General features: G+C 40.2%; 1 protein-coding gene across 8 annotated transcripts in view; it reads left to right on the top strand.

The window, feature by feature from the left end:
* Window positions 1-20,860, top strand: part of DST (dystonin) — a 480,961-nt gene that overhangs the window by 378,422 nt on the left and 81,679 nt on the right. For all 8 annotated transcript variants that reach the window (XM_012805072.2, XM_012805073.1, XM_012805074.1 and 5 more), the window contains 3 exons: window positions 1,272-1,767; window positions 3,311-4,782; window positions 19,752-19,913. In XM_012805072.2, coding sequence (XP_012660526.1) covers window positions 1,272-1,767; window positions 3,311-4,782; window positions 19,752-19,913 — 2,130 coding nt within the window. The remainder of the gene's footprint in view (window positions 1-1,271; window positions 1,768-3,310; window positions 4,783-19,751; window positions 19,914-20,860) is intronic.

The raw sequence follows: 20,860 nt of genomic DNA, 5'->3' as shown, positions 1-20,860 counted from the left end.
GTGAGGACCCCAGAGTACTGCCCTGGAGCCTGTGAGTAGGCCAAGCCCCTGAGTATTTCAGTCATACTGTGGGTGGTAGAGACCCTGTTAAAAAGGGTCTTCTTTGAAGTATTAATGTGATTAAGTAATATTTTTATGAGAAGCTAGCATATGCTTTTTACTGTTTAGAAATTACTCCTTTGATGTTTTATTCATTTTGATTGTGGTAGTAGATAATGAAACTTGTAAAGCTCACACAGTAAGGTCCTGAAGAGAGAAAGACCGAATAAGAAGGGACAAAGAATAAGGGTAGCAGGGGGACCCTGAAACCAGTCCCTGAGTTTTAGACTCTCATCTGATTACAAAGCAGATAAATCCACAAGGGAACAAAAATCCCTGAAATGTAAGTGAGGTGTAATAGTGAAAGCTCCGCTGTGGCTTCAGTCAGTTTTTCTCACGTTAGAGTACTGGCTTCAGAGCAGGGAGGCTGGTTCATTAAGTCTCGGTCAGAGTCACATGTTCTAGTTCATATCCATAATCTGAAGAGAATGAAAACAAAAGATAAAAATAAATATCTGGGGAGAAATAATTGCTTCTCATCTTGGTAGTCTCCCCAAAATAGATAAATAAAATATAGATAAAGATCGAAAATAAAAAATAAATAAAAATTTTTACACTAAAGGAATTTGAGGATCCTTCATTGAATAAGGCATCGTGTTCAGCCTATACATTCTGAGCAACATGACTTGTTGGCTAAAACCTTTATAATAAAGACCTTGAACATCATTCAGTCTTATGTTAAAGACACCTTTGTAAATTAATGCATCATGGGTTAACATGCTCTAACACGGTTATCACTGTGCATCTTTTTTAATGTAAAATGCAGTATAGGATAGTCCAGATCCTCCCAAAGGGAAAAACTTGAGTAGGAAAATGCAAACTTGGTGTTAGTGCACTAGAAACTTGTCCAATGACATTGGTTTCCATTGTGTATGAAAATTTGTACATGATTATTTTTCTTCATTTTGCCCTTATTTCCAAAAATATTTATTCTTTTTTTCCCCCCTCAAGTAGGGTCTGATTAGTTTAGACAAGATACTATCTCTGTGAAACACCATTGTGCTTTGGATTTAAGTTAATTATACTGCCCTTTAAATAAAAATTAGGGAAGTGGTCACTAAAAAACAAAAACTAGGTAAATAATTATCATTTCTGTCTGCCTTGGACACTGAACGCTGTGTTCTCTATAATGAACGACATGACGATTTGTGCGTTTATCCTTGTTACCTTAGATTCTGCTACAAGAATTCGATACTCGGAAACCTCAGTATGAACAGCTCACGGCAGCTGGTCGGGGCATTCTCAGCAGGCCCGGAGAAGACCCTTCTTTACATGGGATTGTGAAGGAGCAACTGGCAGCTGTGACCCAAAAATGGGATAGCCTCACAGGACAATTGAGTGACAGATGTGACTGGATTGACCAAGCCATTGTTAAAAGCACCCAGTATCAAAGCCTGCTGAGAAGCCTTTCCGACAAACTGAGTGACTTGGATAATAAACTTAGCAGCAGTCTGGCCGTGAGCTCACAGCCCAATGCTATGAACCAGCAGCTGGAAACAGCCCAGAAACTGAAGCAGGAGATAGAGCAGGAAAGGAAGCAGATACAAGTGGCCCGGGCGCTCTGTGACGATTTGTCCGCACTGGTGAAAGAAGAATATTTGAAAGCAGAACTTAGCAGGCAACTAGATGGCATCTCAAAATCATTTAAAGATATTGAACAAAAAGCAGGTTTGTCTCCTTTTAGTACCTGTATATTTCCTGGTCAGAAGCAGATACATGGCCTATTTTTAAGCTGTTGCCAATAATGCAGGACCCTAAGGAAAGTCTGCCTGATTGAGAACATAAATGAGAAGGAGGCTGAATATCACGCCCAGAGGGCCGCAGTGTGTTCATAGCACACTGTGGCAGGGTCATTCTGTATGGGTAACAGAGAATGGGCTGTTGGCAAAATCTACTTAATGAAGTCTCATTGAAATTTCGGATATCCCAAATGGGTTTTTAAAAGATGGAATCATTTTCATAGTGTGACATAGTCTTAATTTTGCCAGAAAAAAAAAAAATCCAGAGAAATAGTTATTAAAAAGGTTTTGTATCCTTGTATCATCTGATTTACTTTAACTGTTGTCATAGAAAACTCATCTAGAGAAACGCGTAAAAGAGGAGCATCTGACACTGTTTTCCTCGCTCTCCTGCTGCCACCGTAGTTCTGGGGCAGATATGCTGATGTTTGTCAGATGCAGCGATACTGAGTTATTAGAATTCAGAAAGACCTGACCGGGAAAGACGCATTTCGTAGCTCTGTATGTTCTGTTTGAAAAGTAACACTAGTGTCTAGGCCATGTACCTCATAAATATTCAGTTTATGTTTTTTAATTGGTTTGATTTATTTATTGATCACAGCACCCATTTCATACCTACCGCTTCATTTAATATGATATTGATAATAAAGACCTATTGGCTATTATCTTTTTTTTTTTTTTGAGACAGAGTCTTACTCTGTTGCTCCAGGCAGAGTACCGTGGCATCACAGCTCACAGCAACCTCAAACTCTTGGGCTCAAGTGATCCTCTTGCCTCAGTTTTCCTATTTTTAGTAGAGATAGTATCTAGAACTCCTGAGCTCAAGCAGTCTACCTGCCTTGGCCTCCAGCATGCTGGCATTGTAGGTGTGAGTCACCGCACCTGGCCTGTCACTCTTAGTCTTACTTAATATGAACACTTATGTGTGATAGACCGTCAACTAAGAACTTTTCATTTAATCCTCACAACGGCTACTGTTAATATTGCCAATTTATAGTTGCAGAAATGAGGCGTAGAGGTTTAGTCATTTGCCTGGGGGCTTGCAGCTCTGCAGTTCTTACAGGCTACGTTATGTTGGCTCTATGATATGTAAAGTCACGGAAGTGAAAAAGTCCTATGTGATAAGAGATGGATTATTTATTAACATAGCCAAGGACTTCATAATTGTCACTCCCCAGTACTGGAATGAAAAAGACACTCCCAGAGCACGTGCTGCGTGGTGTGGCTGCACCCTTCACCTTTGTGTATTTTTTACAAATTTCCACAATCTTTGATTTCCCCCCTCATCATGCCTGCTTCTTGCTTCTCTCCCCCCTTGATCAATGACTTCAGTTCACTTGTTGTTCTTACAATGCTAAGAGCCTTTGCTTTTAGATAATTCCATATGTTCTTTCAGAGATTTTTCTTTTGGCTTTTCACAGATTAGGTTAATATTTTGATATAAAAAAACCTGTCTGTAATCTTATTTTCAGAGAATCATGTCCAGCACCTTCAGTCAGCCTGTGCAAGCTCTCACCAATTTCAGGAGATGTCTAGAGATTTTCAGGCTTGGCTGGATACCAAGAAAGAAGAGCAAAACAGGTCTCATCCAATATCAGCCAAACTCGATGTCTTAGAATCATTAATTAAAGATCAGAAAGACTTCAGTAAAACTCTGACTGCCGAGTCTAATATTTATGGAAAAACCATTGCAGAAGGTGAAAATCTGTTATTAAAAACACAAGGGCCTGAGAAGGCAGCCTTACAATTACAGCTTAACACTATTAAAACCAATTGGGATGGATTTAATAAGCAGGTGAAAGAAAGAGAAGACAAGTTAAAAGATGCACTGGAAAAAGCCCTCAAGTATAAAGAGCACGTGGAGACTCTTCGGCCGTGGATAGGGAAATGTCAGAATGACCTGGAGGAAGTAAAACCTTGCTTGGATCCTGCGGAAACTGAGAATTCTATTGCCAAATTAAAGTCTCTGCAGAAGGAAATGGACCAGCACTTCGGTATGGTAGAATTACTAAACAACATAGCCAATAGCTTGCTCAGTGTCTGTGAGACAGATAAGGAGGTTGTTACAGATGAGAATAAATCACTGATCCAGAAGGTGGACATGGTCACTGAACAACTTCACAGTAAGAAATTCACCCTGGAGAATATGGCTCAGAAGTTTAAGGAATTTCAAGAAGTTTCCAAAGAAGCTCACAGGCAGCTTCAGTGTGCAAAGGAACAGCTGGACATCCATGATTCCCTAGGACCCCAGGCGTGCAGTAACAAAAACCTGACCATGCTGCAGACCCAGCAGAAATCACTTCAGACCTTGAAGCCTCAGGTAGAACTGGCCCAAAGACTCGCACAGGACCTTGTGCTAGAAACCTCAGACTCAAAGGGAACCTCCGACATTTTATTACAAGCAGAAACGTTAGCACAAGAACATAGTACAATAAGTCAGCAAGTTGATGAGAAGTGTTCGTTCTTAGAAACCAAGCTGCAAGGCATTGGGCATTTCCAGAATACCATCCGAGAAATGTTTTCTCAGTTTGCAGAGTTTGATGATGAACTCGATAGCATGGCTCCAGTGGGGAGAGACGTAGAAACTTTGCAAAAGCAAAAGGAGGCTATAACAGCCTTTCTGAAGAAGCTGGAAGCCCTCATAGCAAGCAATGACAATGCCAATAAAACCTGCAAGATGATGCTGGCCACGGGAGAAACGTCTCCTGACCTCATTGGAATCAGAAGGGACTTGGAGGCTTTGAGTAAACAATGCAACAAGTTACTGGATAGAGCCCAAGCCAGAGGGGAGCAGGTTGAAGGGACAATTGAGCGTCTTGAAGAATTCTACAGCAAATTGAAAGAGTTTTCTACGCTTCTCCAGCATGCTGAAGAACACGAGGAGTCACAAGGTCCTGTTGGTATGGAAACGGAGACAATTAATCAGCAGCTTAATGTCTTCAAGGTAGGGAACTCTTCATTTTTGCCAAGTGTTTTCATTGTAAAAGAAATTTCTACTTGTACAGAAAGGAGATTGCCTGTACTGTAGTACCTTCTAATATGACTGTCACATAGTATTTGAGCCTGAATAACTTTATATGGGGGCAACATCCAGGCATGTGGGGCAGTTTCATGCCTACTGGGGATTTCAGGCCTCAGGGGATAAGGCCTGAGATGTCTTCATGAGGGCTGAAGGGTGCTTGACCAGGTCCCAGGCCAGCCTGAAGCTGACATCACGGAGTCCAGGCCTGATGCCATTCACAGTGGCCAACTGCAGAGACCAGAGCTGTGCTTTGAATTCTGCAGATGTTTTTCTCCCAGCCTTTTTAAAAATCATGAATTATTTTCTTTTACTGCCCTTGCTCTTTACATAGTTCTTCTCAGCCTTCTTAATTTAATTTCTTCTACTGTCTTCTATAAATTTTTTTCTTCTAAAAGTTCATATTTTTAAAGGCATTGTAGAGTTCCATATCACAATCCTGGTTTCATAAAACAAAGATCTTGGGCTCATGCCCAGAATGTCAGGAGTGAATTATTTTTGATTGGATTGTGTAAGGAAATGTCTACCCTTGATAGCGCTCAGTGAGACTTGATGACTGGAACATTAGATGAAACTGGGGGGCCAGTTTCAGTGTCATCGTATTTAGCCTTATTTATGATAGTCAGAGCAGGAGCTGCATCTCTACAGAAGACAGAGATGGGTTCATCCGTGGAAACAGGGGGTCCTAAATACCAAGCATTCAAATGCATAGAAGTGGTGTAAACCTTTGGGGTTGCCAAGTCCCCTGTTCTGTTTATAAGTTGTGTTTTACCAGTGGAGGCATACTGTAACATTAGACCAAATAAAAGTAGAATTTGTGTTTTTTAATACTTCTTATATGTTCTTTTTCTTAGAGATATCCATGGTTAGCACTTTTTTTTTTTAATGTCAGAATGTTAGGGGCACATGGTTTATTTACATACTTTGTTTTTGTACAGATTGAGTCAAAGTTGTACATATCCATGTGCTCTTCACCCAGTGTGCACTGTACCTGATGGGTGTGAACTTGCCCGTCCTCTCCTCCTCCTTCCCCCAGCTTGATTTTCACTGATAATTACTTCCATATGTTTACTCAAGGATCCACCCTCGTTAGCCTCCCCAAGTGCTAGAATTACAGGTGTAAGCCACCATGCCCAGCCTAGATCTTGATTTTTGAAGATGAAGGAAACTCCATTTCTGACTTGTAAAATAAAAATTTCTCATAAGCGAATCCTCTATTAGAAAAATGCAGTTATGTGGCAATCGTTGCTTCAAAGTGAGATCTTGGGAGTGACACCTCCTCCATCAATAAAGTTTGAAATTTTCTATAGAACCCCGACGATCTAAAGCGTAAATGACAGTAACCAACCAGTCTTTGTACTGATACTGATGCAACTTAATCATGTTAAGTGCTTCTGTGACGTACTATGATTTCTCCAGGTTTTCTGTGAATTTATGTAGAGAAAAGAGTAGGTCTTCGTTCCTCTTCACTGCTTTGCCTACTTGTGAGAAAATGGGGAGAGTAATAAAGTTGGTGCTGCTGGTCCTGGATACCTTCCACTTTGTGTACAGGGAAGAAAATGGGGCTCTTGGGGGTGGGGTTGAAAGTAAGAGAAGGCAGGATGGGAGGCGCTTTCTCCACTTTGCATGGAGAGTGTCTTGCAAACTAAAAAGCACCAAATAAGCAACGTTCCCATTAATAGTAACAGACATCTCTTATTTGATTGTGAAGAAAAATAGAGTGATCATTTCTGCTAAAATAAACCATTTAGCCTGCTGTGCGTGTTTGTCTGTTCTCTGATTATTTAGAAGGAGTCAATTGATTTCCTTGAAGTTCAGCAATATGAAAGAATATCATGACATACTTTCAGTGTTTTGAAACCCAGTGACTTAAAAATGTTTTCAAGTGGCGAAATCATCTGCCTTTAATATAGTCCACTGCCATGTCAAAAAAGAACAAGAATATGATGGACCTACACAACCAGTAATTCTGTTTATTTGTGTGTCTCTATTGTAAAAAAAAAAAAAAATAGTAATTGCAACAATTAACATTTATTGTGGGCTCACTGTGGGTCAGACACTATTATAAACTCTTCTAGCTTTAATCCTGTTAACAGTCATGACAGTGCATGCTATTCTTCCCCAAGAAACCAAGGCCCTGGGAGGGTAAGTGACTTGCCCAGGGTCACACAGGTAGTGTGTGTCAGGACCTGATGTTTTGATGGAAGTAATGCAATGCTTTGTGTCAACTTTATTTGTCCTGTGTCACATCTGATATTTTCTGGGGAATTTTCACTTCATCTTTGCTCTAGCCTAATTTGGGCAGGCTGAGTAAACAGCCAGTGTTCATTTTAATCCGAATCACCAAGGAATACCCACTTGAGGAAAGTATTCTGTCAAGCTGGTTGCTATGAGAAGTATGAGATAAACGTGGGTAGATCTGTGTTAGAAACTGATGGTATGTGGACGCAGTAGTATCGAGGGTGATGGTGACAGTCACTGCCACCGCTGCCCCTACTGAGATGGACGCGGTAGTATCGAGGGTGATGGTGACAGTCACTGCCACCGCTGCCCCTACTGAGATGGACACGGTAGTATCGAGGGTGATGGTGACAGTCACTGGCCACCGCTGCCCCTACTGAGATGGATGTGGTAGTATCGAGGGTGATGGTGACAGTCACTGCCACCGCTGCCCCTACTGAGATGGACGCGGTAGTATCGAGGGTGATGGTGACAGTCACGGCCACCGCTGCCCCTACTGAGATGGGACCAAACAGTTCATCATCTTAGAGATTATAACTTCCTTGATTAAAGCAGTAAGTTAAGTTGTTTACTTAATTCAGAACTTACTTTATTTTTTGTTTGGGCCTTAGCCGTTTGTTAAACTAAAAATGTAACATTTTAGAAAGTTTCTTAAAATTTTTTAAGTGGAATAATTTGTACTGAGTGAAAAGCTAGTTATAATTTCTAGCAGCGTAGCAGAAAAGAACAGTGAAGGGTTTATTTTCACTATTAACTTCAAAATATAATCCTTTTTGACATTAATCTATCTGGTAGCTTTAGTTTAACCTAATGTGACAGGTAAAATCCTATGATAAATTTTTTTAACACGAAAATAAACTGCCTTCTGAGCAGGACTGAACCTTAGTAATAGCTGTTACCTGGTTAGGGGTAGGAGGGCCACATATTGAGAGGGGGCATAAGAGATGATCTAAACCAGGTAAGACAGACTTCCCTAATTCCATTTTTTTCCCTACAATTTAACCTAAGAAACAGCAATTAATATTTAAGTTTCAGAAGGACAAAATTCATGTTTAAGATACCAATCCAAACATAATGATAAAAAGCAAATGCTATTCTGAACGAATGTCCTAACTCTTAGTGAAAACCGTTCTGCAGTTAGATGGGTGTTGTGTTAGTTTGAGTTGTTTCCTTTTTATTTTAACTATTTTGATTGTGTAAGTTCTGTTGCCCATACATCTTTCTACTTCTAAACACTAAGCTTTAGACTAACATGACTGAGGAGAGAAGTGTTTCTATGCTCTTGATAAGTCAGGGTATCAGCTTTCTACTTAACACTTCTCTAATTGTAATTTAATTAATTTAATTACAGTTAAATTCTGTGCACACTTACAAATTGGTGGATTGAATAGCAGAGTGATTCTGTGTCTCTCTAGTCAGGGGGAAAGAAAGCCCCTTTGGTGGTCTCGCTATCCTTGCCTCCTGTTCGAAGACACTTAATTCAAGAAAAAATTCAAATCTAAACTAGTTATTAAGTAATATTAATACGTCCACATTTTTATTTATCAAAGACATGTCTCTGACTCTGTATACAGGGAACCCATCTCAGTAATTTCCATGATGTCACTAACAGCCAATCAGGTCTTCTGATCATCATGAAGTAATCCTTATCACCATATTGAATTGATTTAATTTCAATAAAGATCAAAGAAACGTTATGTTTTCATGAATGCATGCAGTCACATCCTACTGATGTGTAGGATGTATCCAGCCCCACCTCTGTGTAAAAAAAAGTCTCATCTCAGAACCTGCTTACTGTTTACTTCTGGCCTCTCTTTTGCTCCCCCAATTGTAATTAATTTTGCCCCCACAGATGAACGTATCTCCAGTACAAGTCTTTGTGAACTGGAGATTTCTCGTTATTTTATTTTTCTATTACTGGGGAACCTGATTGCATTTGTTAGGTAAAGTCTCTTTTATAATTGTGTCCTGTCCCCAAGAGGTGTGTCACACCCTGTGACCCCCCTCCTTCCCTTTCCCTGTGCCCCCTTTCCCCCACCTCTCACCATGAACTAGGTCATCAATTGTCCTCATATCAGAATTGAGTACATAGGATTCTTGCTTCTCCATTCTTGTGATGGTTTACTATTTCTCCTTATTTTAATGGAGAAATCATGACGTAGAGATGGAGCTCGCATTACAAAGAGCAGAGGATTTTTAAGCCAAGTTAAAACCAGAGACAGAAACCAGAACCCATGCCTAATTATACTGTAATAAATTTTCTCTGGTTCAGGTAAAGGCATTGTTTAATCCGGGTGTCATTATTTGAATATTGGGTAAGCTAAAATGCCAAGTTTTATGGGGCTGTAGAAGCCATGCAGTTTGAACACAGATTTCTCATTTAGGTATTTATTAAATGAACAAATACGGTGTGATGTCACCACATTTTAAAGATAAACTATTTAAAGAATGTTTTAATAGTAGTTTTTAAGTATATTCATGTTATATAGAGGTCAGTGATGAATTGTTCTCCATTTTTTTGACAACAGGGGAAACTTAGATAAAGCCGTTGTTACCTTGCTGTTAAGAGTTAGAGCTGATGTGCTGTGTGGTATTATGAAGGCCTCATATTCTCATCCACACAAACTAGGCATAACAGATGGATGCCCCTTTCCCTATATTACACAAAGAATATACCATGCTTCTCTGAAAGGACTGTCAGAGGGAACTTGACAGCCTGAGTTCTTTACCAGTGGTGCTGCTGACTAGTGCTGTGGCCCTTTATGTCACATAGCCCTGCTTAATGTCTATTGCTACATTTAAGATGGAGGAGATTTATTATAGCATAGGATATTTTGGTACTTGTTTGGTTGCTTTGCCTTTAACTTGATAAACCTGTATCGCCATTCTGAAGTGATCCCCCAAGAAAGAGCCAAACTAGTATCTACTGGCATTTTCACAGGCCTCCCTTAGAGTAAAGGAGACATCCATAATTTATTTTACTAATGTGGAAAGTTGCCTAAAGGTGTGTCTGCATGTGTGTGTGTGTGTGTGTGTGTGAGAGAGAGAGAGAGAGAGAGAAGAATTTGCTTTGTAGTATAAAATTATACATTGGCTTCTTGATAAGAAAATTCAACTGGTAGATGTTTTTTTTTCTTCAATGTTTATTTAGGTCTCTTCTTCATTAAATAGCCACATAGGAGAGGTAAATCTTTCTGTTGTAAATTAAATGAAAAGGTTTTGGAGCTTCTCAAGAACCAGGATACCCCCCAAATGTTTGTGCTCACATACCCAATTTCAGCTATTTTAATTGTTGTAATTTCAAGATTCATTTCTTTCTTTTGTCAGTGTTTTGTTTTTTTGTTTTTTGAGACAGAGCCTCAAGCTGTCCCTCTAGGTAGAGTGCTGTGGCATCACAGCTCACAGCAACCTCCAACTCCTGGGCTCAAGCAAGTCTCCTGCCTCCGCCTCCCCAGTAGCTGGGACCACAGGTGCCCGCCACAACGCCCAGCTATTTTTTTGGTTGCAGCCATCATTGTTGTTTGGTGAGCCTGGGCTGGATTCGAACCTGCCACCCTAGGTGCATGTGACTGGCGCCTTAACCACTTGAGCCACAGGCGCCAAGCCATTGTCAGTGTTTTAATATGAGAAATGGCTTCATATTTTTGGTTGGTGTGTCTCTGAAGGAAATTGTATGGAAATATTAGTGTGTGTATTTGTTTTGCTTGCTGGATGACTTTTTTAAAAAATAAAATTGAGCTTTTAGACATTTTATGTACCTCTATTAAATTATGAAATAGGCACGTAATTCAATTAATATGGTTTATATATAGAATCATCTTCTGTTACATAGAATATTTTTTATTTACTATGACCTGAAAACTTTACTGAAGATTCAGGAAAGTCATAGTCTTAGCATTGTAGTCACTTAGAACAGCAAGTGCTCATTAAAGATACTAACCAAAGTTCACATCAAGGTCAAGTCCCATCAAATGTCAACGAATCTATTAAATGTTTCTAAATTTTGTTGACTTTTGTGGTGGAGTCTGAATATTCTACTTGCTTTTAAATAGAAAATATACTCCAGGAAAATAACTAGCCATTGCATATTCATCTGATGAATATTCTTGAAAACCCTTTAGCCATTTATGTGACGAAGTGTTACTAGTTTCAAAACGAAAACTAAAGGATGCTTTTGGTTTCATTAGCTAATAGCTTAACTATTTTAGAAAAAAAAGCAATAGAAATTATTGCTCTTACGGCCTATTTATGTACTTGTGACACAAAACACAAGTCTCTTGTTTAGCTTCTAATCCAGATTTCTAGAGATAATGGACCAGAAGTTACTTGAGTCACTTTTCATGGATAACCTTGCATTCATTTATATGGATTTTTTTTTCTTTCTTTCTTTTCTTTTTAATTTTTTAAAATTTTTTTGTGGTATTTTTGGCCAGGGCTGGATTTGAATCCACCACCTCCAGCATATGAGTCCGGTGCCCTACCCTTTTGAGCCACAGGCACCACCCCATTTACGTGGATATTTTCCACTGATTGCACATTGAAATTCTTAATACCTCTAGGCTTTCAACTCTTAAAAAAAAATCCACATTTCACCTACTAGAATTAGTCTTTAACTTCTCTATGAAATGAATTGTTGCACTTAGTGGTAAGATTTTTCAGGAACTTTTCCTTTTAAATAATTAAACTTCAAGAATATGAAATGAGAAAATGGCACTGTTTTGTTTATAATTCAGTTAATATTTGTATATTTTCCCCACATCATCTGCTTTAATAATTTAACTGAATTATATTTAGTCACCTATGTAAATTAAGTAAAATTATATTTTGAACCATTTAGTAGTATGACTATATATGTGAAATAATGTTGACTGTCTCAGGAAAATTTTGCTCATATTCATATATTTCTCATAAAAGTGTAAGAAATTTTGATATGATTAACATTGAACACAGTTTAATATGTCCTGATTTTATTAATATTAGAGACTATAACATTAATAGTAGCTGTATAAACCCAATTTGGGAGGAAAAGATAAACCAGTTCTGCTCTATGTATGAGTTCTTGTATATCATCCAGATAAGACTTTGGAATGTAATTTCAAGTAACAAAGATATATGTAAATTATCCTCATAAATTCCAATATGATGGTACACATTTGCATTTGATGAGAATAAGCTGAAATCAGTTTAATTAAATAAGAATTCAGTAATTAAATGGCATATATATAAACAATTATAATCAGCATTTTCCCATAGCACCTCTTACTTCCAGACTGCATTGTGCCCATTTTCTTGTTCATATTCCCAGCCTACTGTAAGTTGTGTCAGACAGTGGTGGCTGTATCTCTGTCCACCGTCATTTTTCCAGTGCTTATCATGGTGTTTGGTAGACAGCACCGTATGTTGAATGGTTGGACTTATGATGGATCCTATAAGCCAGTGGTTCTCAACCTTCCTAATGCTGCGACCCATTAATACAGTTCCTCATGTTGTGGTGACCCCCCCAACCATAAAATTATTTTCGTTGCTACTTCATAACTGTAATTTTGCTACTGTTATGAATCGTAATGTAAATATCTGATATGCAGGAGACCCCCAAAGGGGTCGCCACCCAAAGGTTGAGAACCACTGCTCTAAGCAGTTTTAAAATGTACTACCCATCTCAAATATGAGGTTACATGTGGTTCTTCTTAGCTTTTTATAAGGCTAGAATAATAAATAATTAGCTAGGTACTAATGATTTAGAGTTAGAGTCTAAGGTGTACTGAATTAAAGCTATTCTTAAGGGCAATTCTGGAAGGGTCTTCACATGTTCAGAGAAAGGCACTCATACAGATTTCATAGAAACTTTATTATTAATATAACATTAATGGGTATATGTCTAGGCTTCCATGTCAAGATAGTGGCAGTTGGGAATAAGACTTGGGAATAGTCTGCTACTTCCCAGGCTAGTACATAATCTGCTTGAACACCAGAGAGTCCAGTACTTGTTGAAATATTTCACTTCTTGACCGGGAGAAATGGGCTTGATATTGTGGTTCTGATGGGTATTTTTATATTGAATTTTTTCCTTATACATGGCCATACATATATGTATCCATACACTGTATATGTGTCTGTATACTTATATTTTCAACTTGATGATGGCCACACGCTGAGTTGCATCTCATGACTGCAGATGGATGAGTTGCCTGTAAAGAGTTCTGGTTATGAAAAGACTTTTTTTCAAGGTACAACGCTTAGGTTTATAAAAATAATTTTGAGATAATGTTTTCTCATTAGTGGTACAAACGTTTCCTCCTGCACCTTTTCTGTAAAATTATCACAGAAAGTGTAGGATTGTTTTTCCTAGACCTGCCTTCTTCATTGGGGGTCCACACGACGTGATTCGTGTTCAAACGATTATTTTGTGAGACTGACAGAAGACTGTCTACCCTCATCCCTAACCCTGTCTGCTTCTCTGCCATGTCACACAGTCCATAAAATAAAGACGAGGCAGATTTTATTTAAATGAAACTACTGATTTCTCCCACAGAGGCTAAGAGTTGGCTTGCTGAATTTGTCAAACACTGTTTTTTAAAGGATGTTGGTCCAGTAGATAAAGATTGTGGATGTGCTTTTGTTAAATATCCACTGTGAGTTACTACCATGGGTCTTTGCGCGGGCCTTGCATTAACCCGCATGGTTATTGGTAACTGCTAATATTAATGTCAGCAGTGCTCAGAGCCCTGTGCTGGTAGGAATAACTTACTCTGGAGAACAGTTAGATTTGAACTTAGATTTTAAAAGGGAATGACAAAATAGTTTCGACTTCAAAGTGATCTGCTCTTTGCATCGCAGATATTGCTTAAACAACAGATTTCTTCAGCGTGAAAGGGGGTGGTTTCAACTGAGGGACCAGCACTCTTTTTCCCACTTAGTAATCAAACGAGCGCCGTCTTCGACGTTGACACAATGATTTGCTCCCGGGGCGAGGTCGTCCCTTCCCGCGTCGCCGCGGTCGGGGGCCGTCAGCGTCTCTGGCCGGAGCCGCCCGGCTCCCAGCCGCAGACCCGGCCTGCTGTGCGCTGATGTCACCGCCAGGCTGTTGCACGGCAGCCTCTCGGCTCCGAGGGACCTCCCCCTGCAACCGCTCGCCGGCTCCGGGAACAGGCGCGGAGTCGGAGGAAAGATGACTGCGAAGTTAAGTCGCGGGAGGGTGTAGCGCCGAGGTGACAGAGCGAGCCGCGGGTTGCGAGCGCCCGGCCGGCCCGGGCACGAAGCAGATGCTGCCCGGAGAGAGAGGGCGTCGCTGGAAGCGCCCGGGCTGGAGAGGATGCCCGCCCGGGACCCCGCTGCCCTGAGCAGCCCGGGGGCAGCCCAGCAGCTGCCCGCTGGAGTGCCCTTTCTGCCGCCTCCGCCGCTGCCTCCCTCCCTCGGCTCCAGCTGAAATGAAGGCCACTCTGCGGCCGCCGCAGCTGGTCAGTTCCAAAGGCGCGGAGTCTCCAGGTTTTCAGCTGAATGTGAATTTCCCTGCCGGTGCCTTAAGGAAACCGCGGAGCTGTTCCTGGCTGCAGTCGCTTCAGGTGGAGTAAGCCCTCTTAAGGAGGATCAGATAAGAATCTTTGGAAATGACTTTTTTTTTTTTTTTTTTTTTTTTAAGGGAAGCTTACTAGTACACCTTGCTTTCTGTTTACTGTAAACGGCTGCTGGATTGTACTGCCCTGGCTTGTCCAAAATGTCCAATTTGTTTTTCCTTTGGGTATTTTTGATTTGCCTCGAAGAAGCTTAATATGGGAAGAAAACCTGCCTTTTGAATCAAGATTATTTATAGCTACTCCCTCCACCACCATTACCCCAAAAGAGTAAAAGAAAATTTTAACTTTCTTACGACATTAGACTTCTGTTTCTCTGAAGATTTGTTCTGTGCCTTGATCTGAACAATACAAGGTCTCTGTGTTTGCCTTTTTAAGTTTCTGAACATGGTTTATTTATAAAGGAGATGGAGTTCTGCAAGCCATCTTTAAGTGGATTACAGTTAACCAGAGCTCTGCTGAAATTAACAGTCAGCCGGTTAAAATGCTTGCTCATTTGGAAATTTTAATCTGGAAATCTCAGATGCAAAATTAGACTAAAAAGGGAAATGGACTGACAATGGAATGTTCTGAGTGTTTGAGCCACTGTTAAGTGTGTGTTTGTGTGGGGTTTTTCCCCCCCTGTGTTTTGTAGTGTGTGAAAGGGAACTCAAGGGTCTGAGGTGGACAAAGGGGATTTCTATTCTCTGTTCTGGATGCACTTTATTTTTAAAAATTGTCCTAAAATCAACCAGGTGAAAGGATAGTTGGATTTGTACTGACGCACTGCTGATGACCTGAAACACCTCATATATTATGACATAGATTATTTGAACATGAGTCTTTACGCTGAAGACACTTCATAGCTCTATTCAGAAGCATACTTTCTTGAAAGATGCTTTATTTTATTTCTTATTTTCTGTATCAAGAGCTGCAATATTGGTTTTAACTGTCTGCAAAATGGGAAAGCCACTCAGCAGACCAGACTGTTTACGTCAGAATCCCCCATGTGGGAAGGGGGAAGAAGAGGAGGACCTAAACATTGAAGACTGTTACGTCCCGCAGCGGTCAATCTATGACACTGTTAGACTAAATGAACAGATAGACTCTGGTTCAAAAGGCAGCCTGTCTTCCAGGCATTTTACAGAGCGGACTTTACCCTACAGTCACAGAACACTGGATGTTAGCTCTTTATGCTCCAACGGTGCCCTTACTTCCTCCAGTGTTTTTGAGGTGAGAGGTCGTGAAGCTAACAAACTAGATGAAAAGATGATCTTTGATGCACTCAAACTGAACAGCGATATCATTCGAACCCCAGGATATCCCAAAGCCAAATCTCACGCAGAAAAGAAAGAGCATAGACGGTCATGGCGAATGTTTGTCCCAGCCAATTTTATGGATTATGCAAACAAAAGTGAAAGCTCTTTTGTTGAACCTACTGATATGTCAGATACTGTTGCCAAGGCCAGCAAGTACAGATGGGGTACCAATTCCCTAACTTCAGAGGAGGATGACTCTGGTTTATGTAGTCCTCCAGCAGAGAGGGAAGAAAAACAAGGCATTTTAACTGGAGACCAGCCGCGCATTAGAAGTTTGTCTTCTTCTGAAGACATTCATATAACAGAGCAATATAGACCATTTTTTTCTGTGAATTCAATTAGCGAACAGAAGATCCCACTGCTTTCATGTCAAAGTGTCCGCCCTGATGAAAATTTCAAGATGATTTTACATGATAGTTCTCCACTTGAGGCAGTGAACAGTGTAAATCGTCAAAGAGAAATCCATGATGAACATGGTTGCCTGCAGAACGATTTGAAAGCGAGTACTGTTCAATACGATCCATTAGTTATGCCAAGAAATGGAGACACTGAGCACATTTCCAGCCTCAGAGAAGTGGGGAAAACACAGGGAGCAGGAGAATCTCAAACCACAGCACACAGTAGGGAGCTTAGGAAGGATTCACCTCAGGATTTACATCTCTGTCACACAGCACTGGGGGAGAATGACATAGATGGTGGCAGCACCAATTTAGTGGAAAATGTGTCACTCATGACACAGTATGATTCAGAAGGATTCAGCACCACATCGAAAGACCTGGAGGCTCCCCTTCCTGCCCAGGAGCTGGAGGCGATCCATATGAAGTGCTCCTTGAAATTCATACCAATAGGAAACCAAGCAGAGCCCAGAAAAACAGTGGCCCAGGCAGGCATGCTGGATGCAGTCTGCAATGGCTTCCAGTCGGTTCAGGTAATTCATGGAAATGGGAGACGCTGTAATGTCAGAGGTTTGTGGTTGTGTTTCAGAGTGGTCACCAGTGTTTCTAATAATGATCAGATTTAGGCCTCCAATTTGGGGGGTTTGACTCACACCCTGAAAGATGCCACTTGTTGATAAGTCGGTCATTTATATAACACATTAATTAGGGAGGATTGATTCTTCCCAGCTGTGTAGGGTCCTGCTATTGATTGCACAGAGGGTGGCTGTTCCCCATCATTTAGAATGCCTCCACTGTGAATTTATGTTAATGTTAGGCTTTTACCCAAGTAGTGGTTTAAGACACTGCCACTTACGGGTCATTATATTGGATTTATTAAGCTTCAACAGGCTTAGTCATGAAAGTGCAAACACAATATTATATTGTTGTGGTCTGTGAAGTATTCTACATAATTTAAGGACTTTTTCAATGTGCTGAAAAATTTCTCTCAGGAGCTCTGCATGTGAGGGTAGAGTTACCGTGTAGTACTTTGCAGGCATTATAGCTCCTGACTTTTTGTTGAGTAGTGAATGAGGTAAGAAAGTAAAGGGTTCAGCCTTGTAATAAGTAGACATTGTTGGGCCTGTAATTTTTTCTTCCCACTCAGATTGAAGTTCCGCTGTTTGGGTCCATTTACTAAACTCTTTGGGTAAATTTTGCCTCAGAGGTAATTTTATTTTATTTTAAGCTTCTCTTTGTGTTGGTGGGGGAAAAGTTATTTTGTTACCACTGAGAGATAAGGGATTTAGACAGTATCAGAAAAGTTCCTCTTCTCAATCTATGGAATAATCATCCATCATGCCTTTTCCTTATGCATGCAGTAAATGGCACGCTCATTTAAAAGCTCACCAGTGTATTTTTTCTCCGGCAAAGGATTTTTCAGTTTATTCATAGATAGTAAGTAAATCTTACAAGTATATACTCTCTACTAGTTACCTTTTCTAATACTTAGTATATTTTTGTGGCACCTTGAAAATTGCCACACTCACCTAGATCTGCTCTGATAAAGAACTCTAAAATTAATTTAAAGCCAAGCTCAGCGGTTAAGACTGTTTACTAGAACGTTATTATTAGTTTTTTTTTTTGTACTTGCAAACCATCTGACAGTGAGAATAAAACATTTTTCTGAATCCTTAGTTATCATGCAAGTTCCTGGGAGTAAAAAGGTAGCAGTTTCTTTATATTCCCTACTTTGGGGTGAGTGGTAAAACATATCTAAAGCTGTTGGTTTCTAGAAGTAGTAACTTAGAATTGGCATAGAAAAAGAAATAGAATCATAATGCCAGAATCTATCTGCACTGCCTTGTTGCAACTTTCTTTTGACTTATACCTTCCTGAAGAATTATGAAAACTTGTTTCTCACTAATTTGGGAGAATCTCATAATTTAGTTGATTATGCGTAACTGATTTTTTTATTTAGTATTGTTATGTAAAAACAACTAGCCAGTATGGAAATTGTCTATAGGGATTTTCTATGAAAGAAGTATCTTGGGCTTTTACTTAGAGGGGACTTCAGAGGAAGCAATCATTAATTTGTTTGCTATTCCTAAATTTACTTACTTAATATAGTAACATAGAGTATCTTATATACTAGGCTTTGGACCTGAATCTAAAGAGTTTGCCTCCAGCAGTCTCTATATCTTTCAAAATTATTTTTCATACTATGCCTGTAAGTTTTTCTTAAGTATTGTTTTAGTATTTACGTTTATGTTTCCATACATTCTGAATAACTGTCTAATCATTGGTATATTTTTATAATGCCCTTCAGTATAAGACCCAGAATCCCAAACTATAGTTACTTTACTATCTGAATCTTTCCTTCCTTAGTTAAAACACTTGATTTTCCTCCGGGCATCCTCCAAGCCTCATGTTAAAAACATTTACATTATCTGTGAAAGACACAATGTATCTACCCCGGCAATATCTGGGCTGGGGTTGATGTCATCCAGCTAAGAGAGAAATAGGATTTTTCTTTACTGATACGGATATTAATTTTGCAAATAATCATTGGGTACCATGGTACGCCCAGAGCTTAGAGCCACTGTAAGGAAAGGGATATTTCTGCTTCCATGTAGCTTCGTATTAATCTAATGTGTTAGAGGCTTTGCCAGTCCTGGACAATTGGAAGTAGGATGGGTTGGATAGTGGTGGAGACAGTACTAGGAAACCACTGGCAGTGACCTGAGAGTAAGCCAAGCTGCTCTGTCAGGGATGTGTGTGATCAGCTCCATGGGGTGAGGTCGCCATACTTTTTGCAAGCCCCTGGGCACCTTGATAGGCACTGAGGGGTTAGATGTGTGGGGTCTGTACTGTTGTAACACACACCTGGGTCTTTTTCCTTTTCCTGTCTCTGTACTTTGGTGCCCTTGGCAAGCCATGTATTTATCCACTGGGCTTGCCTCATCTTCTTGATGATTCTCCACCTCCAGTTGCTCCCTAGCAGCAGCCATCGTGATGGGAGCCTGCAGAGATGCCTTGCCCAGGAAGGCTCGTCTTGGCCCCCTCTTAGTCCTTAGCGTTTCCTGTATATCTTTTGCAAGAGTTAAATTGGAACATAGGAAATTCCCCATGTTTTGATTATGAAGCAGTCAAGAGAGGACACACATACTCTCTTCTTGGTTTTATAAGTAATCTGATTAATTGCTCTTAGACTTAAACCATCATGCTTTGATGTTCCTGAGTGCTCTTGATAGGCTATGAACTTATACTTACTGTTACTCATAAAGTTATACCCTGTGAAGAGGCAACAAAAATTATCTCTACCTCTGAAATAATTGATAGTTGCTTATTGTGCATTTGGTGATTGCTAGAAAATATAATTCATGTAATTACTGCTCTTTCACGTTCAGGTATTCCAGAAAGAAGAGATTGAACCCTTGCAGGTTAAACAGCAAGATGTAAACTGGTTAGGTCAAGGCCTTATTCAGAGTGCTGCTAAAAACACCAGCACTCAGGGTTTGGAGCGAGACCTGGACGATGTCAACACGCGGTGGAAGACTCTCAACAAGAAGGTAATTTCCTCATTCCCGTCACTGTCATTTTTGTTTTTTTTTTCAATTTTTTGGCCGGGGCTGGGTTTGAACCCGCCACCTCCGGCATATGGCACCAGCACCCTACTCCTTTGAGCCACAGGCACTGCCCATTTTTGTTGATTATTATTCACAAACATTTATTGTGCCTGTGAATCATATGTATAGTAGCTAAACTTTTCTAAACATGTCTACTTTTTTTCTATTGCTATAAAATGTCTGGCTCAAACTCAGATGCCCACAGAGGCTGAGCAGGGGATATAAATGAAAGAAGTGCGCTGGTGAGACAGGGCTTTTTCCCTGCAATTTTCTTGACTTTGATAGAGACATAGCTGCGAATGTAGCAGTGCAGGATGATGGCAGGTGGCTGTGATCTATGGCTCTGTGTTGAAGGTTCCCATGCACTATTAGTCTGTAGGGGTCACATGCACCTGTTACAGTGTGGGCAGGCACTTAGTTCCAGTGTATCATTGACATGTAGAGGTATAGGCTCCCTGTGGCCAGATATTATACTTAACCTTCAAAAGTACATGGAAACCTCACGTTATGTCTGAAACCTTCCGATATTCAAATGTTGGTGACTAATTTCACAATGTCAACACTATACAAGCAAAAGAAGTTATATCTTTCTATTGCAGTGGTTCTCAACCCTCCTAATGCTGCAGTGTATTTTCATTGTTACAGGGGAGTTGCGACCCACAGGTTGAGAACCACTGCTCTATTGGTCCTGGACTAAGGATTTGCTACCCTCACTATAGACTATCATCTTCACATGCTATTTTACTTACAAGATGTAATCCCGGCTCAGCTCCTATAGCTCAACCGGCTAAGGCACCAGCCATGTACACCTAAGGTGGCGGGTTCGAATCCCCAGCCTGGACCCACCAAACAACAATGACGGCTGCAACCAAAAAACAGCCGGACGTTGT

The sequence above is a fragment of the Otolemur garnettii genome, unplaced genomic scaffold (assembly GCF_000181295.1).
Source record: "Otolemur garnettii isolate 467f Iridium unplaced genomic scaffold, OtoGar3 scaffold00035, whole genome shotgun sequence".
Lineage (NCBI taxonomy): Eukaryota > Metazoa > Chordata > Mammalia > Primates > Galagidae > Otolemur > Otolemur garnettii.
The sequence above is the reverse complement of the archived record's forward strand: the minus strand, read 5'-3'. Positions and strand labels throughout refer to the sequence as shown.